An 18,709-nucleotide genomic window follows, 5' to 3' on the forward strand; every position below is an offset into this window, starting at 1 on the left:
TGAGCGTTGGATTACCATTGGGACATGCATATCTTCATCAGTGCCTTTTCCGTTGTGTACATTCCTGCATAAATTTCCTTATTCATGTAACAACACTCAGTTATCCAAATATAGCTGGCTCTTCGGTGTACTTGGTCTTTTATTGTCATTTCAAACTTACAACATATTTAGTGCTTCAAAGGCAACCAGCACTAGCACGATTCACCTTTTTGTAGCCAGCCAATATCACAGAGTGAGTACACATAATATGTGTGTATGAGTTTGTTCCTGTCCATTCCTACCCATTTACTACAAGCTACAACAACAAACAATCCCTCCAGAAGCACATTCAACATATTTCTGAATTTCATCGTCAACATCTTTAACTGTCTGTGACATCAACATTTCTACATACAGCAGCGAGCACGAAAATAGCAGTGACAATTTTTATAAAACTTCGTCCATTGAATTTTTATTTTTTTTGTGTTCGATAATTCAAGAAGCATCTTCGATGACTTTTGTATCTGAAACAATGCAAACCAAACTCAAAAACGTTTTCGAAATTTTCGAAAAAAGTTTACGAAAATTTCAAACATTTTGTTTTGAGTTATCTGAATTTCTTGTAGTATGCAGTTTTGTAGCCCAATCATCAAAAAATTTGGAAAAAATTTTACGAAAAAATCGATAATTCGAAAAAATTTCGAACATTTTAATTGAAGTTATCTGAACTTTTTTGAGCATGCAGTTTATTAGCGCAATCAATTCTAGTGTTATAAAGTACAAGTTATAGGTCCTTTAAATTCTTTTTGATATTTGACATTTTCTTTTGAAGTGTATTTTATAAGTTCTTCCATACGAAGGGCGCATAGTTTTTTTTATACCCAGCTGTACTTTTACACAAGGTATTATAACTTTGATTGGATAAAGGTTAGTTGTACAGGCATAAAGGAATCGAGATAGATATAAACTTCCATATATCAAATACATAAGTTTCGAAAAAAAAATTTATTAACCCATGTCCGTCCGTCCGTTTGCCCGTCTGTGCGTTCGTTAACACGAAAACTTGAGCAAATATTGAGATATCTTCACCAAATTACGGTACACGGTCTTATCTGGAGCCAGAATAGATTGGTATTGAAAATTAACGAAATCGCACGGTAACCACGCCCACTTTTTCGGTATCGAAAATTTATAAAAAATGGAGAAAATTATATAATTGAAAAACGAATAACGCTATGCTAATGAAATTTGGTAGGTGGATTGGTCTTATGACGGAAAGCATAAATTCCAAAAAATGTTGGAATATGGGCGTGGCATCACCCACATTTAGAAGAAAAATATTTGGAAGTTTAACGCGCCGTTAAAGATATTACATCGAAATTTGGCAGGGACTCTATGCTTGCCAAATTATATAGACTAAGTAAAGATAATCAAAATCGGTCAAGGACCACGCCCACTTTTCCTAAAGGTCTAACGTTAACAAAAAAAACTGTCAAACTCTATGCGAATTATGAGAAAGCTAATATTTGTACTTTGTGAAACTAAAATTTATTGGACAATAAAACTGCATACTCAAAAAAACGTATAAAACTCTATGCAAAAAGCTCGTAAATTGTGTATCACTTTCAAAAATTTTCAAATTTTTCGAAAACATGTATTGCTAAGTTTGCATAGTTTCAGTTACAAAATTTAAGAATGTTTTTTCCTACACTATCGAAAATAAAAAGATAAGAATTTAGTTGACGAAATTTTATTAAAATTGCCACTGCTATTATCGTGCTCGCAGCTGTGGTTATAAACGAATGTATGTACGTAATTTTATCGCAATATAACTTTAACTTTTGTGGCGTGGCAGTCAACATTTTAATCCATTTTGAGTCATTCATTCTAATCGCTTTACATGAAAATTCAAATACTCGTTCATACATATTTTAGTAAAAATGTTGAGTGTGGCAAGTGTTTTTGTTGTTGTTTTCTGACTTGTACATATGTAAGCTTGTTTGGTTGTATCCTCAATTGAAGTTGTTATATTTAGAATTGTAGAGACGAATATTTCGTGTTAATTTCAAGGTGCTGAATTGGTGGGTGACTCAAATTCCAATTAGCTTACATAGTTGGGGAAGCATTTAGCAGATAGTTATTAAATTAAAAATTTGCCGTTTAATCAACTCGATTAAGATATACAAGAAATATGGAAATGTTGTTGCAGATTTTTAAAGCGAAATTCTAGAGAAAGCAACAGATTTCTGGCTTACTAGAATTTTACAAATTCGATGACAAATGCACTTAAGAGAGTCAACTATTTGCAGTTCGCGGGATTTTTATACCTTGCTGCACTTTCGAATAGAGTATTCAAACGTGAATCGCATAGTGGTGAGTAGAAATGGTATAAGGCTAGATATTGACTTCCTCTTCGCAAAACCTATCAGCGCTGAAAAAGATTCTGATTGGGCCTGATCTGCCCGTCTTTTAGCATAATAGTTTGTACAAAAACTTAGAATATTTGTGGTTTATTTACATTCAGAATAGATTCGTATTGAAAATTTAGAAAAACGGAAAAAATTACACAATTCGTTAACGATTCAGGTGCGTCTGAGTTGTTTATCATCTGAGCAAAGCGTAAATCCCAAATTAACCAAAGGAGTCGAAGAAGAGATTCCGTCGCTTACCACAACACACTTCACGGAATCCCAAGTTTGAAAGCAGTATTTGCGAAAGATTTAATTCGAATTTCGACTTGGGCATAACTACTGACGCCGTCGCTTCTGACGTCCTATAGAATGAGTGTGAGAAGCTTGGTGTGCCTGTTTTTAGTCTCTGCGGGTTAAATTAGGTTGAGTGAGCAGCTGTCCAGTTATGGAATAGCTCACTTGGACACATTTATGTGGGCTCGTTGTGTGACCATAAACTCTAACAGTGAAAACATCATCCGCAAATCGCATACATTTTTTATACGTGATCCTAAGGTGGTGGCGTTAGGGGTGCAATCGTGAAAAGTCCATTCGTAGCTGTATCTCGATCGCCCTCTTCATGTGTTTGGTGAATAAAAAATAAAAAATAAAATATAATATAATAAGGCGCGATAACCTCCGATGAGATCTAAGGCCGAGCTTCTCTTCCAATTTGCGTCGTGCTTCTCTTGATTTTCCCTACAAATTGGCCGGACGGGACCTACATGTTTTATGCCGACTCCGAACGGCATCTGCAAGGTAGATGAGTTTTCACTGAGAGCTTTTCATGGCAGAAATACACTCGAAGTGCTTGCCAAACACTGCCGAGGGGCGACCCCGCTTAGAAAAATTTTCTTCTAATTGAAAAACCTTATTTCTAAAATGTTGATGTTGCTTTGCCCGATTTGTGAACCCAGGGCATACGGTGTGGTAGGCGGAGCACGCTACCATCACACCACGGAGACCGTGTTTGGTGAATACTCAAGGCGAATTTAAAACTTTGAAACTTTTTGGCAGTGAATTTTCTTATTTACTGGAGCCTTGGCGAGAAATAAAGGTTTTTGGTACAAGCGGTTATACAGTTCAGTCGACAAGGTACGCTAGTTGTTCTAATGTACCAGCTGGACAATTGTGGCCATTGCATAAGAAGTCGCACCAGCCATTTCTATTTTAAATCTTCCTCCACCTGTTTCCAGTTCTGTGGAGGTAATCCCTTTACTCTGCTTTCATATACGGGTGTCCATATGTCCATATGACAGTACGCAACCTTGCAAAACCTTTGGTCTTTTATTCGCTATACTATCATCATATCTGCATACAGTTAATGCAGCTGGTCATATACCTCCATCGATACTCGCCATCGGCATCATGAACAGGATCATAATCCAAGAGCCATTCCATCTTCCCTCGGCCCTGTCCAAAATTCCGAGCCATGAATCAGTACAGGTATGATGAGCGAGTTGTAGAGTAAAGGACTTTAATGGGGGGTCGGGAGGAGGGCTTTACTTTTCAATTGTGAGGAGGACTATACTTTTCAGTTGCCTACTCAGTCCAAAGTACCACTTTTTGGCAAAATTTATTCTCCATTTTATTTCTAAGCTGACATGGTTTACGTGTTTAAAGCTGGTTTCCATGTAGGCGTAGTCCTTCACAGTCTCATTTTTATATTCTTCAACAGTGACGTGGGTGCCAAGGCGCGAATTTTCCGGTTCTTTCATGTTTGAGTACTCCATCTTGTCCTCATTTACCGCTAGACCCACTGCCTTTACCTTTCATCTGTCGGTATCATGTTCCGGAGAACGCAGAACTTACGGCGCATTTCTTTAGGCCAATGATATCAACATTATCAGTGTTGATTAGTACCTGAAGCTCCTCACGTTCATGCTGTTCCGTCTAACGCCTCTTTCTTTTGCCTAGAGGCCTCTCATCAAATCGTCATAACGCTCACATACAGTGCTTGTATTCCACGAACTATTGGAGGCAAAAGTAAAATAAAGATTCTTGATAAGTTCGTTTGTTTGAAAATAATCAAATGTTCTGGTATCGCGACCTACTGAGCACTCAACATGAAAGTACTAATTAAAGCTACATCCAACAAGCCTGCGAGCATGTAAGAGTAAATTCCCCCTATTTATTGAACACTTTACAGAACCCGCTTCATCACAAAAGTTCAAAGTTTTTAAAAGCAGCGCGCGAGGACACCTTTAAAACACAATTTATCTTTCAGCATTTTATTGCTTTTCAACACATTTTCACTTTTAATTAACTCCGCACATTCACCGTCCCCTCATACGCTTCCATTGAAATTGTTTTCCCTTCCATTGAAAAAGTAGCAATTTTTTCTCTTCCTTTTAATTTTCCCTTATGTTTCATTTGCACCAACCACAACATTTTCAAGGCAACGCCAAGTTGGCCAACGAAACTCGGCCACAGGATACCATATTTCCAATACCTGACACTCACTCATTCCTTTAAATACGATGATGTGCAGTGTTCGGTGGGTCTGGTATACCTTTGGGGGGAAATAGTTATACTATCACAATATTCATTTATGTGTTTGTATGTATATATATGAATGAATATAAGTGAAATAGTTAGTAGCTCTGTTCCGACTCACTGGCTGATTGTGCACTTTGTGAAAGTAAGCGGATGCAAAGTGTGCCAATAGTCCTCGGGGTACTCAGATGTACAAAATGTCATTTTTATTTTATTCGCTTTTCATTACATAATAGTACGAAGCGAAAATACAATCATTCATACATAGCTATATACTTACATATAGTACTATAAACAATTAGGGATGGTAATAGGGATAGCAACGATATGTCGATGGTTTGTACTGAATCTAAAACTGGCGATGTAAAGATGATGCTTGAAGCGGCTTGTTGAATCGGGGTAATTAGCTAACGAATTCAATTCTATGGGAAAATTGACTAAAGCTCAATTCAAGGGGTTGATCTTTATAGCTTCAGAGCTTCCGCAACCTAATTGGCAACCTCACCTACGCGAGAGGAATCCTGTAACAAATATGAATGTATCATACACATATTTAGCAGGCGATGCTCCCGCAAACCCAACCTCCTCATTGGACCAGGGGTGGAGAGGTGGAGGAATGGAGGGGCGGTATGGCCTTAAAGGTTGAATGTGGTCATAGTAATCTTTCCCGTGATAGTCGAGGGGGGTATTTAAGCATATTTTAGTTGTTTGCCTATTATCAATGCATCTAGCTTCAAATTTTCCTGCTCAAAATAACTAAGTTATACAGAATACGGTTTAAGCAAAATCAGGTAATAAAATATATCCTATCCATCATGCTTACAGTTTTGTAAAACATTTTCTAGCCTCAGTTTAAAGCTTCGGTTGCTATTGTTGTTGCAAAACACATGAATGGCCTCGGGCTAGTACCTTAATGGTGATTGTTACCGGAACGTCCCGGCTCTGCATCCGGCAAAGGACCATCAACATCGATAACACTCCACAAGACCTTCGGAGAGTGTCCTTGTCGCTACAACAACAACAACAAGTGCTTCAGATGTGCGCATAATTTGAGGTACATCAATCGTCTTAACTAGCCCCTCGAACCTTAGGATGTGTTGATTATAGTCGCATCTTATAACGATTAAGTTTCAAGTGGCAAATGTTCTTAACCCTCTGGGGCTACAATTTTAGTATTCTAAAGCTCACTTAGGATTCTGATATGTAAGCGTTTCCCTTCTTGTGATGGTCGTCAAATATCAGCTTAACTACACATACTTATGTATGATATGAATTTGAGTGTGAGTTATATGAACAACTTTATCGATTTTCTTTCGAAGAGTTTTCGAGTGGTTATCGAAAATTAAATAATTTATTATTGAAAATGTATTAAATATCTAGCTCAGTTATCGATATGTACCAAAAAGGTATTGATTTGTCATCAAAAATGTGTCGATTTTACATCGACAGGTTATCGATTTGTTATCAAAAAGTTATGGCTTTTTTATCGAAAACTATGAATTGTCTATCGAAGTATTAACAATTTGTTATCGGCGTGTTAACGACTTGCATCGAATTGTTGTGAGACAGCTACCGATAAAACTGCAATATAAAATCGATGGTACATTTATAACCAGTCGATAATAAACCAATAAGAAAGCGGTTGTTACCGATAAGAAACCTAAAAATCTCTCCTCAAATAGCCCTGAATCAATCATTTATGTTAAAATTGCGTCTTCTTTAGATTTACTTTAACCCATGGTGGTGCTCTTTTTATCCTTAAAACATTAGAATTTAGGCGTGCGCCTACATATTTTTACATCGAAATTCACGAGATCTTGCTACTCACACCTTTTCGTTTGCTTTATAACTTGTTTTATATGAATGATGTTTAGATCCGTGAAGAGGAAAGTACCTATAAGTTTTTTCCAAAAGGGAGTAAAAATTGTAATAATTAAGGAAGCCTTTTTACCGTATTTAGATGAACACATTAATCAGCTACAAAACTGCATACTCTGAAAAAGGCTAAGACCTTCAGCGAACAATTTTTAGTTTCCATGGAATTTGGCGAATTTTTGCCAACTTCCCAACAGGTTTTCAGTTTCCTTTCATATTGATAATGGTAAGCACAAGCCGAACGCCTTGCGCCTTCATCTTCAATAAAGTCTTCCCCCGTGTTCTGAAAATATTGTAACGAATTTTGGGAATTCCGCTTATTTGCAACCTTCTGCTAACGTTCGATTCGCTAAACTGTTGAATAAATCACTCCTATATTCAGTATTGCAAACTGGTCTTTATTTACATTACTTTGGGTGTAGTACTTCACAACCAATAGCGTGTTTAAATCAAAACTGATTAATTATTCCTCAGCTTGCGCTACTTTTATACTCTCTCTTGTCTCGTCCACATATTGCTACTAAGGTCTAGACGTTTCGCCTTCTAGAACTGCTGTATCTCAGGCTTGGTAATTGAGCTATATATATGCGTGTGTATGTGCGAGTAACAACTTCTGCTGAGGACTACAACTGTGTGTGTGAGGTATTTCTTCATTGCCTTGTACATAAGAGTGGCTGCTTCATGTTTTTGTTGTTGCGTGATTATTTACTAACAGCTTATATTAGCGAATATTAGCATCACATTCGTCACAATATCGAACTATCGATATTTTCATTACCACGCTTATATAATGAGCCACAGCAAGAGTAGTTAAGCGAATACCGTTTTACAAGTGTATGTATGTAAGTTATATATTATGTAGCCGCAACGAAGCAATAAACATCTTCTCAGGTGTTATTTACCCAAAAGGCATTAATTGCCAGTAAAATAAAAATAAAAAAATTAATGTAGAAAATAAGCACTTAAATAGTTACATGAACAATGCATTAACCAATTACCCTGCGTCTCTCTTTCTCTTCCACTCTCTCTCTCTCTCTTTCTACTTCTAGGAAATCTTTCACGAGCATGCCACACACATACGCATACTACGCGAGCATCATACATTAGCAGCAATGGCTTCAAGTCGTGTACCAGGGCGACTACGTCAGAATCTTATAGCAAATTTCCGTAACAGCAGCCGTCATGCACCATATTTTATTTATGGACCGCATGGTAGTGGAAAAAGTGCACTTATGGTGGACTTGTATCATCAATGTAAGGATTGGTTCAATTCGACGCGCGTCTATCGTGTTATGCGTTTTGCGGCCGCTTCGCCACGTTCCGCCTACAATCTTGAACTGTTGCGAGTTATATGTCAACAAATTTCGATTATTTACGATATACCCGAAGGTTATTTGCCAAAAGATGCCTCTTTTGATCCGGTGTATATAAATAGTTGGTTCCAGAATTTATTACGTCGCATTGAAGATATGAATAATGATATATTTTTTATATTCATTGATGATTTGCATTTACTCAATCCACTGGACTGTGATGTGGTGGCGGCCTTATCTTGGCTACCCACTTCGTTGCCATGGAATGTGCAGCTGATATGTTCAACAACTACACCGATTGATCAACTGCGATTTACGCCGATGCAACGTGATCGCTTCAAGTCAGTGGAGTTTCTTTTTGACCTCAGAACAGATGAAAATCATACAGTATTACATAAACCATTGGCGGTGGCGGCTGGTATGCCAGATGTCTCATTTACCGACTTTGTAGCGCATGAATTTGATCGCCTCGAGGCGATATATGGAAGGAAATGTGTTGCGCGTTTGGCTGGTTATATCACTTGTTCGGAATTTGGTTTGGCAGAAACGGAGCTATTGGAGCTGCTGATGCCTACCGATGAGCCAGAGGCGTTTGTTGATAAGGAGCGTGGAAACTTTAATTTCTCAACATTCAAGCAAATACACAATGATATGCGTAAGTGAGGAACCGGAATGGATGAGTCTTAAAATTAAATTAATTTTGATTTCGTTTTTTATCTATACCACTTACTTATGTATTATTTCTTTTAAATCATGCCGCACCTATCAAAGTACGCCAGTCATCCCTTTTTTGTGAAAACTGGCCGTTTTCGAGAACTCTATACACCAAGTCCCCTGTTGTTGTTGAGGTTGTTGTAGCGTTAAGGACACTTCCCGAGAATTTTTAGGTACTGCTATCGATGTTGCTGGTCCTTTGCAGGATATAGAACCGGTACGTTCCGGTAAGAAGCATGACCATCACGGGGAAGATTTCATATGGCCATATTGATCGTTCTAGGCTTTCCCTTCCGCACCCTCTAGTTCCAAGGAACTTGGGGTCATCAGAGCCTCGGCTGCTAAAGAAACAGAATTCGCCAAGGGTAGGTGAGGTTGACAATTGTGTTGGAGAAGTTATAATTTTCCTCATTCAATATTTTAGTCGCCTCTTACGTCAGGCATACCTGCCGCGGGTATATCTAAGCCCCTAACCTGCTGGGGGGTACTGTTCCCCTAATTTCTCGTAATGCAGTAGGCTCTCCGCTTGTACCTGCCAACATTGGCAGTTTCAATAAAAATTATTTCTGAACCGGGACGTCTCAGCCTATATGGTTTTTATTCGCAGCACGTTATCCATTTATGCCTCAAGCATTTCAACACGTCATCCAGTTTCGAACAAAATTCGGGATCGGCATACTGCAAGCCGCATCTCACCTGTCTTTAAAAGTGTCAATGATTCCGACTCACATTACAACCTCTGAATTGACAGAAATGCTCTGTCATCTTCATTCTACGAGTGGTGATTTCACTTCCTAATTTCATTTATGGACTACAGTCCTAGTTAACAAATAGTTAAAGTCCTGCAGTTTCGAAATTGTTTTTGTCAACTGTGACTTTGCGACTTGTTTCTGTCCTCGTTCATCGGAATACCCTTTTTTCTCGCTCTTTTTACCAAAATGCGCTTTAAAATACGTGATATTTTGTCAATTCTTTATGGGTGGTTTTGGTTTTAATTTTCGGGTTCTATTTTCAAAAAGCTCGCAAATGTCCTACCAGCTACTTATGAACCCATTGCCGTCGATTAATGTAATTTGGCATAGCCTTATGAGGTTAGGTAAGGTTGAACCGGTCAGTCAATAAGACCTCACATAGATTGAATTTGTCCAGAATGTTACCAGAAATTGTTTGACAAGCAACCCTAAGAGCCCCAATCAGGTGCCAGGACTTATGTTATAGAATAACTCCGTCCTCTTTAACAACACTAAATGTTTTCTAGGACCTAGCTTAATTGCTATCTCGAGTGCAGGATAAGAACACGGAACGTGCTCAACCGTTTCCTCCGGCAGCTCACACTTCCTGCACTTGCTGTTACTGACGAGGCCTAACTTATAGGCATGTGACGCCAGAAGGCAGTGTCCAGTCGGTGTTTCCATCGAGAGTCCTTTCTCATGAGAGCCACTGAGACATGAGCCACTTTGCGAGGCTTTGCACATGATCTTAGAAATTTTGCAGCCCGACGCTTCTGTCCACGTCTTTCCTGCCTGATGGATCATATGCAACTCTTGTCTCCTTTAGATTTCTCCCGAACTAATTGGTACGTTTACCGTCGATTCGGCGAGCGCCGCACCCTCATTTGCCAATTCATCAGCCGTTTGCGTACCTTATGTCCCTTTATGACCGGGAACCCAGTATAGATGTATGGTCTGGCCTGAGCAAAGCTTTTCCAATGCTTCTTTGCATTCCAGGACACTTCACCACAATCACCTCCTGACAATATATATATTGACGCGGCTTCTGCTTAAGCACGCTCCCTCTTTCTGCTGAATTCTTCACGGCTATAATTTCCGCCTGAAGCTCGCCGGCTCGAAATTACTTCTTTCTGGTAAATTTACGTCTGTTGTAGTTTATCATTAACCCCTAAGCGTACATCTATATGTTAACTTATCGAACATCGCAAGTACTCGGTAATCACGCCCTCTTATATACTCCTTACGCGTACCAATTAATTTTAAACTTTTACTTGATTTAAAAGAAGGAACCTTAACTGTCGTAGAAAAAAATCCAAAATTTCTGGAATTCGCTTATTTTCAAAAACTTTATATGTTTTTTTGTATTCATAGACATGACACCATGCTGTTATTTTTTATTCTACCAAACTCTTTACTACCATTAACAACTTAAAATGCCTCCTTGGTTTTCTGAGTAAATTTGTTATTCCAAAATAAAGGTATGTAAATATTTATGTGTTTTCTTACTTCCCTTTAAACCTTCAGATTTCCTACTGCGTGACAAAATCTTGTCCGGTAAAGTGCTGCTACAATGGCGTCATAGCTATTGTGCTGAACTCTCGAAGAACCGTTACATGGACGCACAGAGTACCCGTGCCATGCACATTGCAATCGCAAATATATTTTTCCAACCAGAAAATGAAGAAAATGATGGAAGCACCAGTGAGAATGCATCGGGCGAAAGTGACAAGCAGTCAGGTGATTACAAAATGCATATTAAAATTACTTTAAGTTACGTGTGTATGTATATGGGGTATTCCATCCCATTTCGACCAATTTTGAACCCGACCCCTTTAGAATTGGCTGAAAGTTTTTCTTCTTTTTCTAGCTTACGAAAGACGTTTTTCAGAATTTTTTCAAATTTTTTCATCCAACTCAAAAAAAGTTATGAATTTTTAAAAAAAACACCGTTTTTGTTTTCAAAATGCTATAACTTTTTCAAAAATTCACCGTTTGGGATCTTTATTTTTTAAAAAATTTGCTTTTAAATGTACTTTTCGGAAAGAATACAAACAAATTTTTAAAGTTCCTTTTTTTTTTTAATTTTTCGAGATTTTTCGAATTTCGCCATTTTTTTTTTTCTCATAAAAAACTTCAATAAATTCTGCAATCATCCCCACTAATACCGGAATGGGCCGATTTTTTTTATATTTTTTTTTATTTAATTGAAAAAAAATTTTTTTTTATCAATTTTATTTATATAACAAAAAATGTAAGAAAATGATTTTTAACTATTCTTTTCTTTATATATTATGGTAATCTACGATTAAGATAACCAGGATTAATGACTGACACAGTAAACATGTAAGTTTTCTAAAAATAATGTAACATATATAAAGAAAAGAATAGCTAAAAATCATTTTCTTACATTTTTTTGTTATATAAGTAAAATTGATAAAAAAAAATTTTATTTTTGATTTTTATTTTTTTTATTTTTGAAAAATTTTTTTTCAATTAAATAAAAAAAAAATATAAAAAAATCGGCCCACTCCGGGATTACTGGTGATGATTGCAGAATTGATTGAAGTTTTTTATGAAAAAAAAAAAATTGCCAAATTCGAAAAATCTCGAAAAACTGACAAATTAAAAAAAAAAACTTTAAAAATGTTTTTGTATTTTTTCCGAAAAGTACATTTAAAAACAAATTTCAAAAAAAAAAACATCCCAAACGGTCAATTTTTGAAAAATTTATAGCATTTTGAAAACAAAAACGGTGTTTTTTAAAAATTCATAACTTTTTTTGAGTTGGATGAAAAAATTTGAAAAAATTCTGAAAAACGTCTTTCGTAAGCTAGAAAAAGAAGAAAAACTTTCAGCCAATTCTAAAGGAGTCGGGTTCAAAATTGGTCGAAATGGGATGGAATACCCCATATATATTAGATTGGGTCGATTTACTAACCGATATCGCGCCATCGATTTTTCGATCGGATATGGGCTCAAGAAAAAATGTTTCACTACGCATACCCAAAAAATAATTTTCGGGCCTACGAAATTTCATTTTTTTTACTTTTTTTCGACTTTGATTTTTAAGGATTTTTTTTCATGGAAAAAAAATTTCATTTGATTGTAAAATGTTCATGCATACCCTGTCCGACCCAAAAATGTCCGCTAAAAACGTCGGTGATAACAGTTTTTTGAAAAAAAAAATATTTGTGAAAAATTTTTGAGTAGGTCATGCAAAATCCTTAAAAATCAAAGTCGAAAAAAGTCAAAACAATTTAATTTCGCAGGCTCGAAAATTATTTTTTTGCGTATGCGTAGTGGAACTTTTTTTCCTGAGCCCAAATCCTATCGAAAAATCAATGGCGCTATATCGGTTAACTTTCGTCCATACAAATCGACACACCCTAATGTATATAGCATCTACGAAATGTATGCAAAATAGTTACGTAGACGCCATGGTATGCAATAAAGTCAATTTCACAACGTAAAAGCTGCTTAGTTGTGAGTAAATAAATTTAGACGATTTTGTGTGTGTGCTCATTTTTAGAGCAAACGCAATAAGAACCTTTGCACAAAATTACTTTAAGTAATTTATTTGACTTTGATCTTTAATATATTCTCTTCGCGTCTGTCTGCCTGCAATTGCTTTGCTCTCACATAAAATATTTTCATTTCGCTTCTTTGTATTTTACCATTTTATTTTTTGCATCTTTGTAGTAATCAGTCAAAAGGAGAAGGAGAGCATATCGGCACCGGAACGTAAATCCTCATCACATCACAATGATGACACGTCCACCTTTTATAATCCCATCGCTGTCGATGTTTCGTATAGCATGCGACATGTGGAGGAGAGTTGGCATCATTTGATGCGTTCCGATGATATGACGAAATTTAAGCAAGTCGCCGTTTGCAATTTTGACTTTCTTTTAGCGGCGGTAAGTAGTTGAAAAATTAAATTGAAATAAGAATATATTTAGTATATTTAAAATTATACGATTTTTTGTTCTTCTGTCCGAATGATTTTTCGCCTAAGGAATTTTTTCCAAACAACGTAATTTTTCTAAAATCAATTTTAGCTGTCTCGCAAACATAAACAATTTCTGGGGCGAAAAATCAACTCCATTTTCGATAATCTAAGGAACTTTTTGAGTGTAGATTATTTTGGCCAACTTCAACAAAACTCTCTCCTATGCTATTATTTAAGGCGCTTGAAATCAGCAATGTTACCCAGGTGTTCCTCTTCATTATATCCACAATGACGGCCTCCCTTCTCTTTACTTATGCCTTGAGTTCGATAAAAACACTTCATATCCCGCAATGTTTTCATTTATTCGCATTGCATGAACTTACCATCGTGATCCCTTAGGTTTTTCTTCTTCTATCCTCCTTCAATAACTACGGTTATAAAGGAATGATTCTCGTCCTTTTTTCCACATTGGCGGCTTTGCTTTAAAAAGGCTGCATCTTTCGCGCGAGCAATGAAATCTAAAAAAATTGGTATGTGATGGTAATAGCCCATTGAGGTATTAGCCCGACCTTCTCAGGAACGATTTAATATTGGGGGCATTAAGGGAAATCAAATCTTTCACCACTGGTATCTCCCAATTCAGTAGAGGTCATGTTGTTGTTGTAGCGAGAAGGACACGCCCTGAAGGTTTTGGAAGGTGTTATCGATGTTGATGGTCCTTTGTCTGATGTTAAATCCGGTACTTTCTAGTAACAAGCGCCATTAAGGTATAAGCCCGACCATCTCGGGAACGATTTAGTATGACCACATGAAACCTTTAAGGTCGTATCTCCCTCCCACCCCTTAAATCCATGAGAAAATTGGGGTCACCAGAGCCTCGGCTTCTTAAGAAACTTGACGATTGGGTTGTAGAACCTATAATTTCAGCTGCCAACCTCTTAAAATGATTGCGCTACACAACCCCTTGAATCAGTTTGGTATTTTAGTCACCTCTAAACCGCCCCCTATAACGCTGGGAAGTCTTCTCCTCCTTCTGTTTCCAAATACGGGTCTTCGCTCATTAGCATAACATAATCTATCCGGCGAAGCTCCTGTGTAATATATTATACCTCCTTCAATGCAATGCAGTGTCTCGGGAGCCTATCGAAATATCTACCCAGTGGATTCTTCACATTGCTATTAAGTTTGGAGCCATTCGTAAAGACTGCATTCAGTTTAAATGCATTAAAACTAGCATTGAGCCGTACAGGTCTATCGGGACAAAGTTGAGCATATCTTTCAAATCCTTCATGGGTTTGGAAATGTGTCCACCACCAAACTGTATAGACCCAGCATTCGATGGGTCTAAACCTTGCATTCTACTCGCGTCTCCTCTAGAGGTTTAAAACGCTGTTTAAGCTTATGGAGCGGTCTCTCTTCTTTTTAGTGACAAACTTGCTTGCTTGCTTACGAAAAAATATGTTGAGATACAAATATCTAGAAAACCAAAACCAATTTAGAAAATTCCGACTCTGGCTGAACATTCAGCGTACAAAGACCTTTTGAAAAGTATTGGCTCATTCGGGGATCTAAAATTGGTTTGACTGCTTTATTTGAGTCGACGGCGGGCATCGGTCTAGCCCAGGAACTTAACATCAAATCCTAGAAGAATTAAAAAAGAACTGCCACGGGATGGTGCCCATGCAAACTTTAATTTAATCTTTGCATATCATGGCTGCGCGATAATAACAACAGTTTCCCAGGCCCATTCATCAATGTGCTATGCTACAAAATTAACAACTATCCCACTAGTCCTTCCAGTTTTTTGCCTGGCATAGCTTGGCACTATCACCGAAATAAAGTTTTCAACGACCATATTCACGACATGGACGACACAGTGTCAGAAATATTGGAGATCCAAGTCGACGGCATTACGCTACCAACTATCTGGCACCAAAAAATACTGGGAATTACATGCGATAATGAGCGGCGATCATGCAGCCGCAACTTTACCTAGAACTTAGAATTGTAGCAAGTACCGCGAATACACCACATAAACGAGAGAAATGAAATGGTGAGCAAACAGTTTCTGTTAAATACTCAGAAACCTGGGCAGCCTAACAGACAACTTATTGGTTAGGACTCACTGCTCAGGGATATAAAGAGTTATCTTCGGAAGCGCTATGAGGAAATTGGGCGTATAACACCGCCTTTCTAGTGCCCTATAACCGAAATTTGCAGTCGAGGAAAGCGAAGTTCAATCTGAATAGTGTAAAGGGTAAACTCTTAGTTATCCAGAATCATGTCTCCACATAACACCAACCATCGTTTCAATTGCTATCTGGAACAAACGCCTCTAACCCCCTTATCTCTCGGGTTCAAACGTAATGAAAGTGCAAGTTTCATGGAACTCCCGTTAGAGAATATCGTTAACAATTTGTGAGTGATCACACCTATTGAATGCGACAAAGAACTGCTACAAGACGAAGAAAAATACTTTTATTTAGTTGGACGGGGCAGGTGGAGGAAGATTTGAGCTTCCTTGGTGCTCAGCTGAGGCGAAACAGGTAGAGCTGTCGGGACTTATTTTGCAGTGGCCTAAAACGCAATGGCGGTTTAGCACCACATTCGTGATGATGAAAGTTAGAACCTCACAGCACTAAGGCTTTAAAGATGATATTTTGTTGCACTTCATGAAAAAACACCTTCAATCTTCGCTGAATGCACCAATTTTCAAAGTTTTACTACAAATAATATAAATTAACATACAATTCGTCTTGCCACACTCCTACGCCTGTAAAGAATTAATTTATTAAACTGCGCTCTACGAATCCTGATTTAAAGTTTCCTCAACACAATTTTGCTCTAATTTCAATGCCTTTAGCCATTTAACCTTAGAAATGAGTAAGGATTACACGCACACATACTCACATTTATTTATGTGTGTACAGAGCCCACGTAAAGCCAACATTCATCAAGCGACCTGTCTGCTCTTCTGCTGTTTGCACAGATATTTTAACTTTGCTTTTACCAACTCTTTCATTTTTGTTTTTGTATGTACTTACTCTGACATTTCGCGCTAACATTGCATTGTTGTGTCAGTTACTCACACAATTGTATGCATTAGGGTAGGTCGATTTGTATGGACGAAAGTTAACCGATATCGCGCCATCGATTTTTCGATACGATGTGGGCTCAGGAAAAAAAGTTCCACTACGCATACCCAAAAAAATAATTTTCGAGCCGGCGAAATTTCATTTTTTTGACTTTTTTTCGACTTTGATTTTTAAGGTTTTTTGCATGACCAAATAACAAAATTTTCATTTCATTGTAAAGTTTTCATGTGGGTATACATGTCAGACCCAAAAATGTCCGCTAAAAACGTTGTCAAAAAACTGTTATCGCCAATACCCTATACATATGAAAACTTTTTTAGTAGGTCATGAAAAAAACCTTAAAAATCAAAGTCGAAAAAAAGTCAAAAAAATGAAATTTCGCCGGCAAATTTCCTGATCCCAAATCCTATCGAAAAATCGATGGCGCGATATTGGTTAACTTTCGTCAATACAAATCGGCCCACCCTAGTATGCATGCCATTCTCACATAAGTCTACAGCAGCAGCATAAAACAGCTTACCATTCTTGTTCTTCCGCGTTCACTATTTGTTCAATTTAGATTGCAGCAAACGGAAATTAAGCTAACAAAAGTTTATGTTCCTTTCATTCGTTCGGCGTTTTTCATTTAAACAGTTTTGCAAATGTTTTTTTTTTTTTGTGTATTCTATCAACCAAAAATCTCAATTTATTTCACTTGCAATTACTCAAGTTGGAAGCATTCGCCACTGTCTATTGTCTACAAAAATACTTGAGTTTGTTCAAATGAAAGGATAATGATGGCGCGAGAATGCTGCTGGTGTTGTTGCTGTTGTTGTTGTAGCAGTTGCTGCTGACATTCTTAAGAATTTGTTTGTATAAGAAATGTGAGAAAATGGAATCTGTAAACATTTCATAAATTCCGCATATTTTTAATTGCGCTGTTGTTGTTGTTGTAAATGGTTATTATAGCCACATGCCTTAGACAATGACTCGTTATAATTGCTGCTAGTGCCCTTAATTGAATAGGATAAATATGAAAAAAAAAAAAATTATTTCATTAGGATGTTTTCTTAAGGAGAAATGTCCTGATTCATTTTGATTTCTTAGGAAAAATATTTCTTTTTAAGAAGTCTGTTTAAAGTTTCAGGGTAGTAAAGCATGTAATGGTGTAATATTGTACATTTTCGTGTTCATACTCAACCCCGACTCACTCTGAGTTACGTTAGTATTGTAAGGAATTTGGGAATTTCTGATAATTATGCACCTTCTGCTAACGTTAAGATCGCTGAACTGTCGAGTAAATACCTCAAATATTCAGTATAGCTAAATGTGCTTTATTTTTAGACCACTTTCTGAATAGTACTTCACACTCGCGTTCTTCGCTAAAGCGTGTTAAAATCGTAACTGATTCTTATTCCTCAGCTTCCGCTGCTTTTATACTCTCTGTTGCCTCGTACGCATATTAATCCTAAGGCCTAGACGTTTCACAAACATGCCGTTTAAAACGGTTGTATCTGATGCTTGGTTATTTAGCTATGTAGATGTACATATATCTGTAGTTCATGCTTTTCTTCCAGCCACATGCGTGTGTATGTGCGAGTAACAACTTCTGCTCTTAGCCGCCGGCTATATTGATAAATAATAATAATAATAATAATAATAATAATATATGTATGTGAAATAATCTCTCTGCTTCAAGTTGCTGGTTATGTGTATGCAATGTTCTTCCTTGCCTTGTACATAGGTGTGGCTGCTTTCTGTTTTTGGTATTGTGATTATTTACTAACAGCATAGTGATGCTAACATTCGCCACAGTATTGTCACCGGACTTATAGGTCTACCAGCCCTGAAAGTCCTCCGGAAGCTGGATGGGAGTATTTTTAAGCAACTTTCAAGCCATTTTTAAGCAACTTTACCAAATGCCCCAAAATTGGGTTAACACCAACTTCGTTCCAAAGGCTGATAAGAGCTCTCACGTATTTCCTTAGTAATTCGTACCAATAAGTCTCTCATCATTTTGCATAAATTGGTGCGTTGAAGCGCTTAACTGATCTTCATATTTGTGACAGGCTACTGGGATTTCTATGGGAACATACATATTACGAGAACATGATAATGGAAGCGGTTT

The 18,709-nt window shown here is 37.2% G+C and overlaps 1 protein-coding gene across 14 annotated transcripts in view; it reads left to right on the forward strand.

Annotated features, from left to right (window-relative positions):
* LOC137245527 (protein qui-1) overlaps positions 1-18,709 on the forward strand; it is a 304,290-nt gene that overhangs the window by 238,924 nt on the left and 46,657 nt on the right. For all 14 annotated transcript variants that reach the window (XR_010951337.1, XR_010951338.1, XM_067776347.1 and 11 more), the window contains 3 exons: positions 7,850-8,768; positions 11,083-11,295; positions 13,258-13,475. Coding sequence is in view for 12 of the 14 variants with exons in the window: in XM_067776347.1 (XP_067632448.1) it covers positions 7,850-8,768; positions 11,083-11,295; positions 13,258-13,475 (1,350 nt within the window). In the remaining 2 variants the exon portion in view is untranslated. The remainder of the gene's footprint in view (positions 1-7,849; positions 8,769-11,082; positions 11,296-13,257; positions 13,476-18,709) is intronic.

The sequence above is a fragment of the Eurosta solidaginis genome, chromosome 3 (genome assembly GCF_040869045.1).
Source record: "Eurosta solidaginis isolate ZX-2024a chromosome 3, ASM4086904v1, whole genome shotgun sequence".
NCBI classification, from domain to species: domain Eukaryota; kingdom Metazoa; phylum Arthropoda; class Insecta; order Diptera; family Tephritidae; genus Eurosta; species Eurosta solidaginis.